The sequence below is a fragment of the Meles meles genome, chromosome 13 (genome assembly GCF_922984935.1).
Source record: "Meles meles chromosome 13, mMelMel3.1 paternal haplotype, whole genome shotgun sequence".
NCBI classification, from domain to species: domain Eukaryota; kingdom Metazoa; phylum Chordata; class Mammalia; order Carnivora; family Mustelidae; genus Meles; species Meles meles.
This window is the reverse complement of record NC_060078.1, coordinates 62823210-62842163: the sequence shown is the minus strand read 5'-3', so window position 1 is coordinate 62842163 and position 18954 is coordinate 62823210. Positions and strand designations below refer to the sequence as shown.

General features: G+C 38.2%; 1 protein-coding gene across 1 annotated transcript in view; it reads left to right on the top strand.

Moving 5' to 3' along the window:
- Positions 1-18954, top strand: part of CFAP43 (cilia and flagella associated protein 43) — a 115743-nt gene that overhangs the window by 44779 nt on the left and 52010 nt on the right. Inside the window, exons 12-19 of the mRNA XM_046027569.1 lie at positions 21-124; positions 1914-2054; positions 2855-3027; positions 4292-4441; positions 6801-6931; positions 8864-9011; positions 9710-9802; positions 10558-10635. Coding sequence (XP_045883525.1) covers positions 21-124; positions 1914-2054; positions 2855-3027; positions 4292-4441; positions 6801-6931; positions 8864-9011; positions 9710-9802; positions 10558-10635 — 1018 coding nt within the window. The remainder of the gene's footprint in view (positions 1-20; positions 125-1913; positions 2055-2854; positions 3028-4291; positions 4442-6800; positions 6932-8863; positions 9012-9709; positions 9803-10557; positions 10636-18954) is intronic.

Genomic DNA, 18954 nt, shown 5'->3' with positions numbered 1-18954 from the left:
TTCTTTTCTTTCTTTTCTAGTTATGACCAGCAAGGGATCTATCTATTAGCTGGAACATCAGAAGGCTACATCTTTGTTATCAATGCCAATCCATCAAGCATGTTTCAGATCCTTGGATTTGTAGGTACTAAGTGAAGTGCTTATTAATTTAAAATATTGGTCACTTCATTCCAAAAAATTTAAAATTGTGGAGATGGAGCTCTAGTGAAGCATTTATTTGTGGCATATTTTCTAAAAAAAGAGACATTTAAATAACTGTTGTAAGTTACATAGGAGAATGCCTACATCATATTTAAAGGGTTTTTGGTACACCTACTTGGTACATAGTTGATGTTAAATAAACCTTCTTAAATAAATTAATGAATTTAGATATTTCTAATGTTACACATTATATATAGTGTATATATGCATATTATATACATTATATACTATATATGTGTGTATTATATGCATATATATAATGTTAGATATTTCTAATGTCACTACAAAATGAAGTTTGGTTGGTTTTCCTTGAAATATATTTTAAAATATATCTATGTAATAAAAATATCTAAAGAAAGCTTTAATACATGCATCTTTAATATTTCCTCTTTAAACAAAATTATATCTAGCTTTTTCAGTAATGCCATCCCCATGCCCAGGGAAACTATAGACCTGGCAGGTGAGGTAGCACTTATATGATAAATAGTAAGACCTAATACTTTTCTTTCTGACTTAAGGACCAAATATATATGTATGTTTTCCCCAAAACATATTGTTAAATTTATTATTGACTTTTTAAAATTAGGTGTAAAGTTAGATGACTATTAAGTATAAAAATGTTGAACCTAGGCCAGTGGGGGGATGGGAAGGTCGAGGAGTCAATTTAGTGCTGGAGGAATAAGCAGAGTGCTGTGTGGTCTCAGAGGAAGAAAAAATTCTGCCAGGTGTGAGGGAAGGTGTAGGGGTAGAGGGGAATACAGATAAGGAGGTGTAGAGAATTGGGGGTGAGTTCTCTGAGGGTGTAAGTTGTGGAAGATAGGGCATATTAGTAATCCAGCTCAAGATAAAAGACTGAGCAAAGGCACTTGGAATGGCAGAAAGTCTGTTATGATAGGTTAACAGAAAAGTTTACTAGATGATGAACATGGCAATGAAGTCTGAAAGAAGACAAGGGTCTTGAATATCATTCCAAGGAGTCTGGACTTTTTCCTGTGGGTAAATAGACACAATCAGAAGTTTTCAAGAGTTTCCAGAGACCTGATTTCCAGGGGAGCAGACTCATCATGCATGAGCATTTCTACCACCCCTGCAATATCTTGACTACAGATGCAAAGAACACTGATGCCTGAGTTGATCCAATATCAGGAGTGGACGAACAAGCCACAGAAGAGCATCAAGGGGCTGAAGCTTGGAGGTGCTGCTGATGGGGTGAACATGGCAGACTCCAGAGGTTTCCTAGTCACGGAAAGAAGCTGAGTCGCACTGAGTGGGCTTGAATCTGCCAACCCAGATATCTAATCATGACAGTTCCTCATCATTCATCAAAAATGTTCCCATCACTTATACTTAAAGGTCACTTTTTTTTTTTTTAAGATTTTATTTATTTATTTGACAGAGAGAGATCACAAGTAGATGGAGAGGCAGGCAGAGAGAGAGAGAGAGGGAAGCAGGCTCCCTGTTGAGCAGAGAGCCAGATGCGGGACTCGATCCCAGGACCCTGAGATCATGACCTGAGCCGAAGGCAGCGGCTTAACCCACTGAGCCACCCAGGCGCCCACTTATACTTAAAGGTCACTTTAAATATGCAGTAAATAAATTGAACTCTAAAGATTTAGGGAAGGCAATTCTATAATGTGGTATCTTACTTGGGAAGATAAAAGATCCTTTTAACTTATGAAAGATCACTTAGGATGATTTCTGTTTGCTTTCAGAGGTGAGCAAAGACATTTTACAAATATCCACAGTGTCTCTTTTGGAAACAGACATAGTAGAAGTGATGGTGCTTTCCCCACTTCCAGAAACAGGAAGAAGCAGATTGGAAATATTTACTCTGCCTAAAATAGTACCACGAGGTAAAAATCAAGCAAAATCAAGCAAACAATTTTGTGCTAGGCCCAGATGAGTAGTTGCTTAACTTTCTTATTTTTTTTTCACCTTGTAATTACATTTTTCTTCCTTTTAGCATGTGAAGAGGTAAAATGGCCATCGTTTGTGCATCTTACAAAGTAAAATTGATGTAGCTGCTAACAATGTGAAACATGGACTTTCCTCTAGGCCTTGTCATCCGTATGAACGTATCTTATTACAAGAGAAGAAAAACAGGATCAACTGGCCTTTTTGTTGGACTGATTTGTCATTTTGATGTCATTTGATATTTGATTGATAACTCTTGTTTTGTGGTTTCTAATATACATAGTTAACTTCAGACAGGTTACTGTGTAGTTACTTCTACTGATAGAATTGTAGAAAGCTTTTTGGATAAAGAGGTCTGATAAAATAGAGACTTTTAAATAACAAATATAATTGGGTAGCTAGTTTGCAAATACATAATTACAGAGTATAAAAGAGCTAAAAACCTCCAAGTATTCTTGTGTCTTGAGAACCTCAGTATCTTTTAATATATCTCTACTTAATTGAGTAAATTAGCCAAGGCCTTAAAAAGGATATTTTATGCACTATCAGTCATTTAATACTCAAGTAGTTCTAATGAAGTTCTAATGAAGTTGTTTTGAATCATTTATCCTCTCAAGAGCCTCTGCATTATTGATTGAGCATTTAAATTTTTATTTCATTTTTCGTATTCATAATGATTACAAAATAAAATCAATGTACAGTGCAAATGATCTTTCTTCTTCTTCCCCAGATCTTACAGTTTCTGCAAGCTTTACTGATGAAAGAGGAAGGTTGAAAGATGAGCTCATTCACAGGTTCCAGTATGAGATAGAACACAGCCTGTCGTCCGCCGTGCTGGACTTTCAAAGTCAACAAATATATGGCTTCTGTAACCAAGTGTCGTACATCTGCAGCTACCTTCTTCCTGAAAAAGTATGCCAGTACTTAACTGTGCTCTTATTTAGCTTAGAAACCAAGATTCACACACTTTGCTAATTAGACACAATCCATGCTTTGACATTATAGTCCATTTAACAAATGGCTTTATTATAGTAGCATAATATTCTTGACTTGGATACATTGTTAGCATTATTTGTTAATCTGTCATACATACCTTTGAGCACTATCATACTTGTGTTACATACATCCTACTTGTCAGATAAACATGCAGGTAACACTATTATTTTAGTGTCTTTAAATACAACATGGCCTCAGAACATCTCTTCCACAGGTATCAGGTGTCAGCGGTTTTCCATGGAACTTTGCACCTGAGCCATATGAAACATTGCACAAAATAGATAAACTATGTTTCTGCCATCCTTTCATTACACTCATTGCAAGCGTCTCTCATATGATACCACTCCTGCTACACACACTGGCCCAGACTATCTATCCCCCTTCCCTCTAAACTCTCCTCTCCCAGGGTAGACAATGTCAGCAAGGTATGAGACACGGATATGCCAAAAACGAAGAGATGTTTGTGGCAAGGAGATTTCAAGGAAGGCTTTACAGAGGAAGTAGTATTTGAATTGGCTTTTGAAGAATAGGTCAAACTTAGACATGGAGAATATTGTGTACAATCTCGGCAGGAGGTGGGAGTTGCTGTAGAGGGGGACAGGTTGGTGGAAATGGAGTGGGGAAGGGCATTCCAGACAAAAGTCATGGCATGTGTAGGGGCTTGGAGGTGGAAGTACATGAGGGAATACTGACTTACTTAACTGCACTTGAGCATGGGGATATGTGAAAAGAATTAGTAAAAAATAAAGATTGTCAGGGATGCCTGGATGGCCCAGTCAGTTGAGCATCTGCCTTCAGCTCAGGTCAGGATCTGTGCATCCTGGGATTGAGCCCCTGTCAGGCTCCTGCTCAGCAGACAGTCTGCTTGTCCCTCTCACTCTGCCCCTCCTCCCTCTCGTGTGCATGTGCTCTCTCTTTCAAATAAATTAAAAAAAAATAGATGGTTGGTGTAGGCTGGGATATTTAATGGTAGCTAATGTATAAAGACTTTTCTTAGTTGCTTAGAACAAACTTTAATTTGCAAACAGATGAAAACGTGGTACAAGAAACGTGGCGTATCGGTTTTTTTCTATTGACAGTGTTTGCAGATTTGAATCTGACCATATAGGCCCAAGTGCAAGCTTTAAGTTGCTGCTCCCCTGATCCTTTCTGAAATGGGGTCATGTTCTTTGATCGGCAGGTACACAGTGGTATTTGCATTCTTAAGCCATACCAAAAAGTGCAAAGCAAACACTATGGACCCGGAATGCTCTCTCTGTCTTCACATGGGTTGTGGCTCATAACAATAGCTAAAGGTGGAATTCTGTGTATCCGAGATGTTCATACTTTGGTAAGCTACCTTTTTTTTTTTTAAATCTTGGGGTGCATATCTTGATCTCATACAAAGAACAAAGGCCATTGGGGAAGGAATTTGGCTTATTTTTTAGGTAAATTAATTTGTAACTTATTTACCATTGATGGTTAACATTTTACAGGTGATTTTATGTACTGAGGCTTGAGTTTCCAAGGGAGGAAATGCCAACCAGTAGGCCGAGATCTGCCAATAAAGAGTGTGGGACAGGGATACTGTAGGTGAGCTGCAGTCCAGCTCCATCACCACTTGGTTGTGTGTCTTAGAGACTTACTGAGGTTCAGACGCTCATCTGTAATATTGGGGGATCCTTCTGTGTTCTCAACCTGTGGGATTCTGATGAGAGCCAGGGAGAGAGTATATGCAAAACTGCTTTGGAAATGGTGCATTGTGGTGCAAACCTAGGGATTATTACTCCTATCTCCCTGGCCTAGAGCAACTCTGGGCTGATTGCTGCTACTCTCCCTCCCCCAACCCAGTTCTTAAAAGGATGCTGGAAGAGCATAAAGGAGAGAGTGTGGCCCTTACTGAGTCTTCCCTCATCACTTGAAGACCTCAACATCACACATAGTGCTACCAGTTCCGATTTCCATTGAGAAAGTGAAAATAGTTTCTTCTTTCCCAAATGTGGAGGATCCTTTTCTAGGTTTTGAGACCAAGTTATACTGGTTATCAGTATACTTTAATGAGGTCAGTGATTCTTACCCAGGGTTCTACCCCACACACCCGAAGCCTTGCAACTACTACTTGAAACACTCTTGCAGATCCACAGATAAACTGGGCCCTGGTATGCACATCTGGCTCTCCATGTGCATCTGTGTAAGAAACCGTATCTGGACTACAACTGGACAAACTGATAATACCATTATTATATGGGAAAAATCTTGAATCGTTTAGAGATTATTTTGAAGTTGACAATTTGCAAACTTTGCTACATTGTCTCTCTTTTTTCTTTTCTTTTTTTTATTAATTTTTAAATTTTTAAATAAACATATAATGTATTTTTATCCCCAGGGGTACAGGTCTGTGAATCGCCAAGTTTACACATTTCACAGCACTCACCATAGCACATATACTCCCCAATGTCCATATCCCCACCACCCTCTCCTAACCCTCCTTCCCCCAGCAACCCTCAGTCTGTTGTTTGAGATTGGGTCTTTTACGGTTTGTCTCTCTCCCGATCCCATCTTCTTTCATCTTTTCTTTTCCTACCCCCGAGCTCCCCGTGTTGCATCTCCACGGCTGCTACATTGTCTCTTATTCAAATGATTTATAATAGATGTTACTGCTGATGGTGGCATGGTGTGGCAAGGCATCAGAATTCTTCTGGGTGATTCTATGCAAAGCACCTCATATATGAGGTTATTCATGACAGCACTGTTTATAAAAGCAGCCTCATGACCACCAATGGAGGACTGGATAAATAAATAATGTTATATAAATAATACATAAAGAAAATATGGAATATTATACAGACTGAGAAAATCTTTATGCCACAATATGAAAAGAACCTCAAGATCTACTTTTAATAAGGAAAAGCAAGGCACATAATATATTATGCTACAACTTATGTTTAGAATTATATCTACATAAAAATTTGTTCATATACATTTAAAAACCTCTGAGGGTATTAAAAGTATTAATTATGCCAATCGGCTTTGGGAGGTGGCTGGGGAATGGAGACAGGAAGATTTCACTGCATATTCTTACAGTTTTTGAATCTTGAATCATTTGAATGTATTACCTATTTAAAAAGTTAAATTAAAAAAAAATCATGGTTGAGAACAGTGTGACACAGAATTCCCAATGTTTATTCAGGGAACTTAAACTGTTGCCCTGCGTAACAGATCAGTGATATGTTTTGTTTGGGTTCTACTTGACCTGGTTTAGCATCCTCCATGTGGGGCATATTACCCTCCATTCTTCACAGTGCTTATTCCCCTCTCAAACACTCACACACAGAAATGAAACCTACCTTACTCTTGAAGGCATCTGAATCTGCCATTTCTGCTCGCTCAAGTCCCCTCCCCTAACTTTGTAGCCCTCAGCAAGTTGCTTCTTGTGTCTCTAGTTTTCTTATTACAAATTGGTGATAACAGTCTCTCTCCCTCCATTCAACACCGATGAGAAAGTAAATCAGTATCAGTGAGCATATTTTGAACTAGGGATTTTCAGTACTATGTATTACTAAGAGGCTACTTCCATGCCAAATAAAAATTTGCTGTTAGCAAATACAATAAGATTTATCCACAGGCAAAAGTGCATGTGACCCTCTTAGAAAAACCATATGGCCGAATTGCATTTATAATTTCTGCACTTTGTTTCTAAAACTATTAAGGAAACGTTTGCTCGAAGTCTGAGTCATTCTCACCAGGGGCATGGGATTCAATCAGTGAGAATTTCAATGGATGGACAAAACATTCTGGTGAATGGGAGAGATGATGGCACCCTTGTTTACCTAAGATGGAGGTGTGTACGGTATACAGTAAGCAACATTATGCGGTTCAGTGTTTTAAAATAAATATTTTGTTACTATTTATGTATAGCAAGGCCATTATAACAGGAGACAGCTGCCATAGAAAAAATTATTATATTCACTGGCCAAAAGAAGGAGGTTTGCCAACCTACGTTGCAGAGGAAGCCACCTAGGTAGATAATGAGGCAGAAAGAACGAAGGAAATATGGGCAAAAGCCTTATTTTGGTTTCCATGGGGAGGAGCAGACAGGTTTAGCATTGGTTAGTTTGGACAATTTCAGCAGGTTCTAGGGCATGGGTGCTGGCCCTGGTTGTCTGATATTTGGTCCAGGGGTGATTAAGGCCGGGAAATGGCGGTCCTGAGTTGGAGGTGTGGGCTCTGGATTGATTGGCTTGCCTTTGAGAGGTGGCTCCAGGATGAGTGGTTTCCTATTTGTACCAATTGGTGGGTCTTGGAAGGGGCAGTCCCACCAGGGTCAGCAGGGCCCCAGATGTCAAAGCATCAAAATACAAAAAATAACAAGACATAGTATATATGAGAGGATAGTCCTCCCTTTCATAACACCTGTTGGAGGAGTACAAGGAATGAGGACCATCGTGAAGAGTAGATCATTTTTTAAGCTCCTATTCATCCCTTAAAAACCGGACATGGATTTGTATGCATGTGCACACACAGGTCGATATACTTCCCTAGCTGGACTTTGCTTAGACAATATCAAATTATGGAGACTTAGCTTAGATTAAAATTAAAATTCTAAGTAAAATACTGCTTGAGCAAATAAATGATGACCCAGGGATAGAGAGCCTGAAGATGACAGCCTGGACTTTATATGTTGTCTTGTTTGGCCTGTTGATGGATGTCATTAGTTAACGTGCAATTTATTGCTGCAAAAGAATATCTCGTGGTGCGTCCTATGATTAAAAGTAACAAAACATGGGACACTGAAAATGTTAAATATTTGTAAATGTTAAATAAAAGTATATGGAGATTTTACGTCATAACAGTTTTGGTCATCACTTATTTCAGAGACTCATTTGAACACTGCATCTTCCTGCCCATTTTATGCATGGAATCTGAGTAAAATACTAACTTGTCTCTCATATATAAGTCCTAACACATCCTGTACAGTAAGTGAACAAACAGCAACTCCAGCAATAACGAACACATGCTGGAGCCCTCTTTCTAGAAGTAAGGACATTTCCATCCATGGTTCATTAATCACGTGGACTTCTGACACAAAACAAAGTTGAGTTTGAAAACTTGGTCCAGGACTTACTAATTTGTGACCTCAGGCATACAATAATACCCTCTCTAAATCATCTATAACAATGTTCCTCAAGGTGGGGTCTGCAGCAACTGTAAACTTATTAGAAATGCTTATTTTTGGTCCTTACCAAACTTTCTGAATCAGAATCTCTGTGGATGGGGCCCAGGAATCTGTTTTTAACAATCCCTCACCCATGCAGTACTGATATGTCTCAGGTTTGAGATGCCCTGGCATATTGCATAGAAGTAATGCTTCCCTCAATGGCGGGTGGGGGTTATGAGGAACAAATATGACAGTGTGATTATGTATGTGAAGCAGTAAAATGCCTAGTACATTCTAAGGCTCCACCAGAACAGTGGCTCTTCTGTGCCGTGGCCAAGGCAGGTAGGTACAGAGGACGTGTAGGGTAAGGGTCCAAGGACAGTGTGAGGAGAGGTTACCTCTGAGAGGTCAAGAGAACTGTCATGTCCAGGAACCTATGAAAGGACTCACCCCTCTAAGAAGTAGAGTCCTGATAACTACAGGGCACTGTGGAGAATTAGCCCCTTATTTCTTTGTGTAGAAATAGTTAGGTATCTGGAAATAATGCTGCTAAAATGTGACTTTAAAATTGGATTTTGTAGTCCTTTTCTTTCTTTCTTTTTTTTATTAATATAGGCGGCTTGGAGGAAACCTAGCCAGTGACATTATCCATTATTCCCAGAAACTTTCAATTTCTCTGAGCAATACCATGAATGAGGAGAATGATCATTTAAGTATACAACAAAGAGAGTCCTTGAATTTGGAATCAAAATCTGAACATACAGTTGAGTTCCAATATAGCGTTTGTCCTTCTTTCCTCCCTTCCTTCCTTCCTTCCCCTCTTCCCTCCACCCACTCTCTCTTTCTTTCTAAATCCTCCTTTCTATTGAAAAGATAAATGGGGGTGCCTGGGTGGCTCAGTGTATTAAGCCTCTGCCTTCCGCTCAGGTCATGGTCTCAGGGTCCTGGGATCAAGCCCCGCATCAAGCCTGCTCAGCAGGGAGCCTGCTTCCTCCCTCTCTGCCTACTTGTGATCTCTCTCTGTCAAATAAATAAACAAAATCTTAAAAAAAAAAAAAAAAGGAAGGAAGGAGGAATGGGCGGTGCAGAAGGGCAAGGGGATTTTTTTTTTTTTTTTTAATGTAAAAACCCCAAGAAGGAAGAAAAGACTGAGATCCTAAGTACAAATGGCAGGGCCAGTTTGATAGGCAGGAGCATGCGGTCTGCAATGACAGGAAGGAAGCAAAGAGTGATTTGGTGACCTGTGTGATCATTTTTGCTTTCTCAGTGAAAGGTGTGACTGACCTAAGGACAGACTGATATGAATTAAATTAATAAAATATTACATCTTGGGCAGGCAAAATTTTTGGTATTATTTTAAAAATGCAACAAGTGCAAAGAGATCCAAAGCAATTATATGAAGAGTGGGAGGAAAAGCATTTTAATTTTAAGAAATGTCTGTCTTCTTCTAAGATAAATGAGAATATGAAGCCAAGCATTGATTCATCACAAGAGGAATTAGTCCAAGTTGATAACATAAAGGAAATTCCCTGGATACAACAAAAAAGCCAAGAGGTATTTATAAAACATGGAGGAGGTTGAAATAATGGTCTGTACGTGTGCCAAATAGATTAGTTTCCTATGAAAACCCATTGTAAAGTTAGAAAGCAGAATGAGATACCACTGGGCAGAACATTACATTATACAAGTGTAATAACTTTGCTGAAAGCAAACACCCTAATCTAGCCCAAGCTTTTAGATGAAGTTATTAGCTTTAGGAACCGTGCTTAAGCTAATGTGAAACAGAACAAACATGTCCAGGGGAAGCCAAAGTGAAGAATGATCAGATACTTCATGTTGGAGTGAATGTTGGGGGCTGCTGCAAAGTTGATTTGAAGAAAACAGGTGGGCCAGGAACAGGAGAAAGGACATGGTGGCTTTAGATGTGCAGGAGAGTGACAAAACTATCAGCTTGTGTCTGAATTTAGCTTGTTAGTCTCACTCAAGTTCCCAATAAAATAGCTGACTGGTTGCTTTTGTCAGCTCTTCTCTATATAATTTTTTCACTATTTATCTTCTTTCCTTTGGCTTCTGAAATGACATCAGTTGCAAGTTGCTTCCAGGGTCACTTGCACAGCAGCATTGGACTTAAAAAAGGCAGTGCAGGGGTCGTATTTCATGTACACTCCGTAGTCTGAGTCTTTACAAAAGTTGTTTCCAGAGAAGTACTACCTGTGTATCTACGTACCTCTGTGCGCATCTACCTACCTATCTGTCATACAACTATAATTTCTCTTGCCTGTTTAAGTGATGTACTTGTTCCATTTCAGGCCATCAGAAATGAGGTTAAACTGTTTTCCAGAAAAAGGAAAGAGATAAAAACAGGAATCAAAGCACTTGCTAAAACTGTAAGTGATGCGAATTCATAAATGAATATACTGACCCTCAGTCTAAAATTCCTTCTCTGAACTTCATGTTATCCAACACCGCATGAGGTGCTGTACTCATTTTTCCCTCTGCCAGTAAACTCGGTTTTCTGAGGTGCTGTAACATGGTGGAATTTGTCCCATTCCGCACCATATATAAACAGTGGTTTTCTTCTCAGGCTTCCTGACGCTGGGTCTCCCTTCTTTTTTTAATACTTATTTTTATCAAAGATATATTTGTATACTTTAACAGGTTAAATAATGAGTTATATAATTAAAAATAGTGTTTTTAAAACAGCATCTGCCCTACTTTTCTTCTCTATGTTTCCTGTACTCCTGAGATAAATGTTTTCAATTCTTTCATCTTTTTTGTTTGGGTATTTACCTTTATCTTTCTAAATGATTTTTTTAATCCTGCTTTTTTTCCTTGATATTTCTATTTTGGCACTAACTGTGGACTTTGTGGTATGGAAGATGAGTAGGTTCTTTTACACCGCTTCACTACAACATACACATAAATCCATAGCCGTATACACACTATTAGAGTTACATAAATACTCTCAAAGCTGAGCCACGTGGTATGTTATGATTACATTTCCACTTTTACAATCATATTTTTCCTGGAATAATTGCCTTTGTTTTAGAGTAAGCCTTTCTATGTACCTACTCACCGATTTAGACCCTCTCAAAATGCTATAAAAACTGTTCTCAATACAGTCAAATACCTGAGGTAGTTGAGCTGTCAGTGGTTTGTTTGTTTTTATGACCTCCTTTTCCATCTTCCAGCTCTAGTCTAAACACCTTGCTCCCTAGACCAGGTACATGGTCTGAGGGAGCATGAGTCCTAGGAACTCCTCTTGTCTATACGTCTGGGAAATTCTCTGCCCCCTGAGTTGGAGCCCCTCTTTCCAAGGTCCAATGCATTTTTCTTTGTTTTCTTGATGTACATCTTCTAGTAGCTTCCTAAGCAGGACTGCTGTGTTGTTGCCTCCTTGAGGACATCATTTATCAGATAGCTGTGCTTCTGGAAAGGTAATGCAGTGTGGATGGTGCCTGTCCCCTTAGAGTTCTATAATGCTTTGGCTCTGTTCTTGGGAAAGGGCATGTGGGAGGGATATTTTTGAAACTTGATTTTTCTTAAAATTTCTTTATCCTCCTGTCACACTCTTTTGATGGCTTGCCTCGTTGTTCTTTGATTTCCCCTCAGAATTTTGAAGGCTTTCTCCATCATGTTCTAGCTCTCAGTGTTTGCTTTAGAGAATCCAATACCTTTCTGATTCCCAGTTCTTTATAGGTAACCAGGTTTTGTCTCAGCAAACTTACAGGATCCTTTATCCCAGCTGTTGGGAAATTTCACAATTACGTACCTTGATAGATTTGATGGATATTTTTGGTTTGCTGGTGCAGATATATTCCCTACCCACCCACCCACCCCCACACTCTTATCAGCCCCAACAGGCTGGCCTTTGTGGGTATTATCAATGTGCTATCCTGCCTCTCGCTTCTGGCTGGGCATAGTCAGTGAGGAGCAGGAGCAGATCAGAGGGCAAGGTCTTTATTCCCCCAGTGGCCTCTTTGTGGTATTGTGATTTGGCAGCGAGAGCCAGCCCTTTCCTGCAACTACCGATCTCTCCAGGTTCCAGTAATTACTCCCCACCCTTACCCTTCACACATAGGCGGGGTGATTGCTTTCTGTGTTGCTACCCTGAGATGCTTTATCAGGCCTTGTTGTTTTCCTTTACCCTGACAATACTTTTATAAAAGTCCCTCTCCCCGGTTATCCCATTTGGGTGTGTCATCTGTTTTGTACCAGGACCCTAGTTCATTTGCTAGTTTTTGTCTTTCTTGTGTGCTAGACATTGGTGAGCACTTTCTATAAAAAATCTTTGTCCTTCAGTTCTAGGAAATGTCCTCAAATTTTTCTTTGGCAATTTTCTCCTCTTTGTTTGATTTTCCTTATTACTAATTAGGTTGACTATCCTCTCATAACTCTAAAAGACCTTCCTCTTCTGTGAATTCCGTGTTCATATCCTTTGCCTATTTTTCTATCATGTTGTTGATCTTTTTCCTTTTGATTGGGGAGTTCTTTTTTATTTTTATTTTTAATTTATATTTGTCATAATTAGGGCTAGTTAAGCTGTGATAATAACTAAACTCCAAAAAGAGAGTGGCATAGGGGTTGGAAGTTTATTAACTGGTCATTAACGCTCTGTTCCATACAGTTGTTCAGAGACGCAGGGGGGAGGAGATTCTGCTATCTTCAGCAGTGCCTTCTGAGGTTGCCTTTTTCAAGCTCAACACAGCTGGGAGGGAGAACGAGCACAGAAGTGTGGAGGGGAAAATCTAGAGCTGGCTTTGTTATCAGGTTGAACCATATGCAATCACAGTTTTATATGGTTCAACCTAATATACTACAAATATTTTTGTCTTGTGCCTTACCTTTTACAATATGCCTTTTAAAATGCAGACTTTATAACTTATGATCCAAATGTACTGATATTTTATTTAGAGCTTTTGTTCTGTATATCTGATTTTAAAAAGGTCTTCTAAAGTCTCACAATTTGTTTTCTAATACTCCTTTTATTTCACCTGTAATTTATTTTCATGAATGGTATGAGGTATGGATCTAAATTTATTTTTCAAATGACTAGCCCATTTCACCCGTGCTTTTTATTGAATGTACCACCTTTTCTCCAATGACTCGGAGTACTTCCTCTGTTAATCCCTGGATTCCCATATATGCACTATTGTTTCTGGGCTCTCTATTCTGAAATAGAGTATTGATCATTTCCCAGGAAAATTCCAAACTATTTTGATAGCTATCACATTATAAAATATTTTTATACCCTGAAAGGTAATTCTCCCTTTACTCTTCTTTTTCAAAAAAGAAAAAATGTTGGCCTTTTTAATGTACATTTTTCTATTTGAATTTTAAGATTGGTTTGTCAAACTCAATGTAAAACTCTGATTTGACTTTGAGAATACATTGCTTACCTTTGATTTGGGTAAGAATTTATTTGCTATTTCTGAAAGTTTATATGTACATAATATACATAAAAATATGATATAAATCTTTAAAATATTTTATTTAAACTCAATTTAGTTAATACATAATATATTATTAGTTTCAGGGTGGAATTTTGTGATTTATCAGTTGCGTCTAATACCCAGTACTCCTTACATCAAGTGCCCTCCTCAATACCCATCACCCAATTATCCCATCCCTCCACCCACCTCCCTCCATCTACCCTCAGTTTGTTTCCTATAGTTTCATATAGTTTCCTATAGTTAAGAGTTTGCCTCCCTCTCTGTTTTTAAAATTAAATAAATAAATAAAATAAAGATTTTATTTATTTATTTGACAGAGAGAGAAATCAAAAGAAGGCAGAGAAGCAGGCGGGGGGGTGGGGTGGGGTGGGAAGCAGCCTCCCTGCTGAGCAGAGAGCTCGATGTAGGCCTTGATCCCAGGACCCTGGAATCATGACCTGAGCCAAAGGCAGAGGCTTAACCCACCGAGCTACCCAGGTACCCTCCCTCTCTGTTTTTATCTTATTTCATTTTTTTTTTCCTTTCCCCTATGTTCAACTGTTTTGTTTCTTAATTTCCATATATGAGTGAAATCATATAATTATCTTTCTCTGACAAATTTCTCTTAGCATAATACCCTTTAGTTCCATCCATGCCATTGCAAATGGCAAGATTTCATTCTTTTTAAAAATTTATTAACATATAATGCATTATTTGTTTCAAGGTTACAGGTGAATCATCAGTCTTACACAATTCACAGCAATCACCATAGCACTCTTTAGATGGCTGAGTAGTATTCCATATATACCACTTCTTTATCCATTCATCTGTTGATGGTCATCTGGGCTTTTTCCATAGTTTGGTTTTGTGGACATTGCTTCTATAAACATTGGGATGCATGTGTCCCTTCAAGTCACTATTTTTGTATCCTTTGGATAAATACATAGAAGTGTAATTTCTGGGTTATACGGTAGTTCTATTTTTAACTTCCTAATGAAGTTCCATACTGTTTTCCAGAGTGTCTGCACCAGTTTGCATTCCCACCAACAGTGTAAGAGGGTTCCCCTTTCTCCATATCCTCACCAACACTTGATGTTTCCTGAGTTGTTAATTTTTGCCATTCTGACCAGTGTGAGGTGGTATCCCATTGTGCTTTTGATTTGTATTTCCCCGATGCTGCTGATGTTGAGCATTTGTGTGTGTGTGTGTAGCATTTGTATGTCTTCTTTGGAGAAATGTCTGTTCCTGAATTGTCTCCATTTCTCGATATCTGTTTTTTGGGCATTGAGCTTGATATATTCTTTATAGATCATGGATAGTAGCCCTTTATCTGAAAATATCTTCTCCCATTCCTTAGGTTGCCTTTTAATTTTGTTGTTTCCTTTGCTGTGCAGAAGCTTTTTATATTGATGAAGTCCTAATAGTTTATTTTTCCTTTTGTTTCTCTTGCTTTTGGAGACATGTCTAGTAAGAAGTTGCTGCAGCCAAGGTCAAAGAGCTTGCTGCCTGTGTTTTCCTCTTGGATTTTGATGGATTCCAGTCTCATATTTAGGTCTTTCATCCATTTTGAGTTTATTTTTGTATATGGTGTAATAAAGTGGTCCAGTTTCATTCTTCTACTTGTGGCTGTCCAGTTTTCCCAATACCATTTGTTGGAGAGATGATCTTTTTTCCATTGGATAGTCTTTCCGGCCTTGTCCAAGATTAGTTGACCATAGAGCTGAGGGTCCATTTAGGGGGTTCTTTTTTTTTTTTTTTTTAAGATTTTGTTTATTTATTTGACAGACAGAGATCATAAGTAGGTAGAGAGGTAGGCGGGGGGTGGGGGAAGCAGGCTCCCTGCTGAGCAGAGAGCCCCATGCGGGGCTTGATCCCAGGACTCTGGGATCATGACCTGAGCCAAAGGCAGAGGCTTAACCCACTGAGCCACTCAGGTGCCTCCATTTATGGGTTCTTTATTTTGTTCCATTGATCTATGTGTCTGTTTTTGTGCCAGTACCATACTGTCTTGATGATGACAGCTTTGTAATACAGCTTGTAGCCTGGAATTGTGATCCTCCAGCTTTGGTTTTCTTTTTCAACATTACTTGGGCTATTCAGGGTCTTTTCTGATTCCATACAAATTTTTTTCTTTTTTTTTTTTCTTTAAAGATTTTATTTATTTGATATATAGAGAGAGTTCACAAGTAGATAGAGAGGCAAGTAGAGAGAGAGGGGGAAGCAGGCTCCCTGCTGAGCAGAGAGACCGATGTGGGGCTCGATCCCAGGACCCTGAGATCATGACCTGAGCCAAAGGCAGAGGCTTAACCCACTGAGCCACCCAGGTGCCCCTGGTTCCATACAAATTTTAAGATTGTTCCAGCTCTGAGAAAAATGCTGGTGGTATTTTGATAGGGATTGAATTGAAGTGTAGGTTGCTTTGGGAAGCATAGACATTTTAACAATATTTATTCTTCCAATCCACGAGCATGGGAAGCCATCCGGCCCTGGACTCTATTTGTTGGGAGATTTTTAATTACTGCTTTAATTTCCTTGCCAGTTATGGGTCTGTTCAAGTGTTCTATTTCTTCCTGGTTCAGTTTTGGTAGTTTATATGTTTTTAGAAATGTATCCATTTCTTCCAGATTGCCCAATTTGTTGGCATATGATTGCTCATAATATTCTCTTATAATTATTCATGTTTCTTCCATATTGGTTGTGATCTCTCCTCTTTCCTTCATGATTTGATTGATTTAGGTCTTTTCTCTTTTCTTTTTGGTAAGTCTGGCTAGGGGTTTATCAATCTTATTAATTCTTTCCAAGAACCAGCTCCTAGTTTCATTGATCTGTTCTACTGTTTTGTTTTTTTTTTTTAAGTTCCTACATCATTGATTTCTGCTCTAATCTTTATTATTTTTCTTCTCCTGCTAGATTTAGGCTTTATTTACTGTTCCTTTTCCAGCTCCTTTGGGTTAGTTTGTGTATTTGAGACTTTTCTTGCTTCTTGAGAAAAACTAGTATTGCTATATACTTCCCTCAGAGGTCCACCTTTGCTGCATCTGAAAGGTTTTGAACTGTCATGTTTTCATTCTCATTTGCTTCCGTGTGTTTTTTTAATTCTTTAATTTCCTGGTTGACCCATTCATTCATTCTTTAGTAGGATATTCTTTAACCTCTATGTATTTGTTGTCCTTCCAAATTTCTTCTGATGGTTGACTTCAAGTTTCATTGCACTGTGGTCTGAAAATATGCATGGTATGATCTCAGTCTTTTTGTACCAGTTCAAACCTGATTTGTGACCCATTATGTGATCTATTCGGGAGAATATTCCATGTGCACTCAAAAAGAGTGTGTATTTTGCTGCTTTAGGATGAAATGCTCTGAAGATAACTGTTAAGTCGATCTGAACCAGTGTGTCATTCAGAGCCCAACTTTCCTTATTGACCTTCTGATTAAATGATCTGTCCATTGCTGTGAGTGGAGTGAAAATCCTCTACTATTATTGTATTATTATCAATGAATTTCTTTAATTTTGTTATGGATTTGTTCATGTATTTGGCTGCTCCCAAGTTAGGGGAACAAATATTTACAATTGTTAGATCTTCTTGGAGACTGCTTTATTAGGATATAGCGTCCTTCTTCATCTTTTATTACAGTCTTTGGTTTAAAATATAGTTTGAGGTAAGAATGACTACTCCAGCTTTCTTTTGATGTCCATTAGCATGATAAATGGCTCTCCACCGCCTCATTTTCAATCTGGAGGTGACTTTGCATCTAGAATGAGTCTTTTATAAGCACATATTGATATGGGTCTGATACTCTATGCCTTTTGACTGGAGCATTTAATCCATTGGCATTCAGAGTAATTATTGAAAGGTATGATTTTAGTCCCATTGTATTACCTGTAAAGTTGCTAATCCTGTTGATTGTCTCTGTTCCTTTCTGGTCTTTGTTACTTTTGGGATCTCTCTCTGCTAAAAATGTCCCCTTTAATATTTCTTGTAGGACTGGTTTAGTGTTCACAAATTACTTTAGTTTTTGTTTGTCTTGTAAACTCTATCTCTCTTATTCTAAATGACAGCCTTGCTGGATAAAGTATTCTTGGCTGAATATCTTCCCCATTTAGCATGTTGAATATATCATACTAGCCCTTTCTGGCTTGCCAGGTCTCTGCAGACAGGTCTGTTGACAACCACATGTGCCTACCCTTATAGGTTAAGAATATTTTGTCCCAAGCTGTTTTCAGGATTTTCTCTTTATCTTTGTAAATTGCAAACTTCACTATAATATGTTGAAGTATTGACCTATTTTTTTTTTTTTTTTTTAATTTGGGTTGATTTTGAGGGGAGTTCTCCGTGCTTCTGGACTTGAATGCCTGTTTCCTTCTCCAGATTAGGGAAGTTCTCAGTTATAATTTGTTTAAATAAACTCTCTGCCTTTTTTTCCTGCTCTTCATCTTCTGGGACTCCTGTAACACGGATATTATTTCACTTTATGGAGTCACTGAGTTCCCTAAGTCCACCTTCATGATCTAATAGTTTTCTTTCCCTCTTCTTTTCAGCTTTGTTATTTTCCATAATTTTATCTTCTCTATCACTGATTCACTTTTCTGATTCATTCATTCTCAATTTTATGGCCTCCACTTAGGACTGCATTCAGTTATAGCATTTTTAATTTCAGCCTTACTAGATTTTAGTTCTTTTATCTCTGTAGTACGGGATTCTCTAGCATCTTCTATGCTTTTATTCAAGCCCGGCTACTATCCTGACAATTGTTGCTTTAAATTCTAGTTCAGATATTTTACTTATATCTGTATTGGTTAAGTCTCTGGCCATCATTTCTTCCTATTCTTTCTTTTGGGGTGAATTTCTCCATCTTCCACAGTTCATTTTTCTGATTTGTAGATGTACAGCTTCCTTCTCTATAAGACTTCTGACCAATTTCATGGGTGTTCAGAATGATCCAATCTTTATCTCTCTGTGTTCCCGTGAGGAAGCAGGTTAGGGTCACCTTACTACTCCACCATCTTACCACTCCCCCTATAATATAAATCTTACATATAATATGTATTATGTAAATTTAATATTTATATGTGAATAAATATATGTCTATTCAATTAAAAATTCTTCAGTGACATTTTAGTCTAAAAGTGACTTTGTATAATTTTGTTGTTAGGTTTATTTTAGATATATTGTAGTTTTGGGTTTTTTTGCTTTTGTGAATGGAATATTTTTCTATTACATTTTCTTTTTATGTTTTTCTTTTTTAAGATTTTATTTATTTGACAGAGAGAGA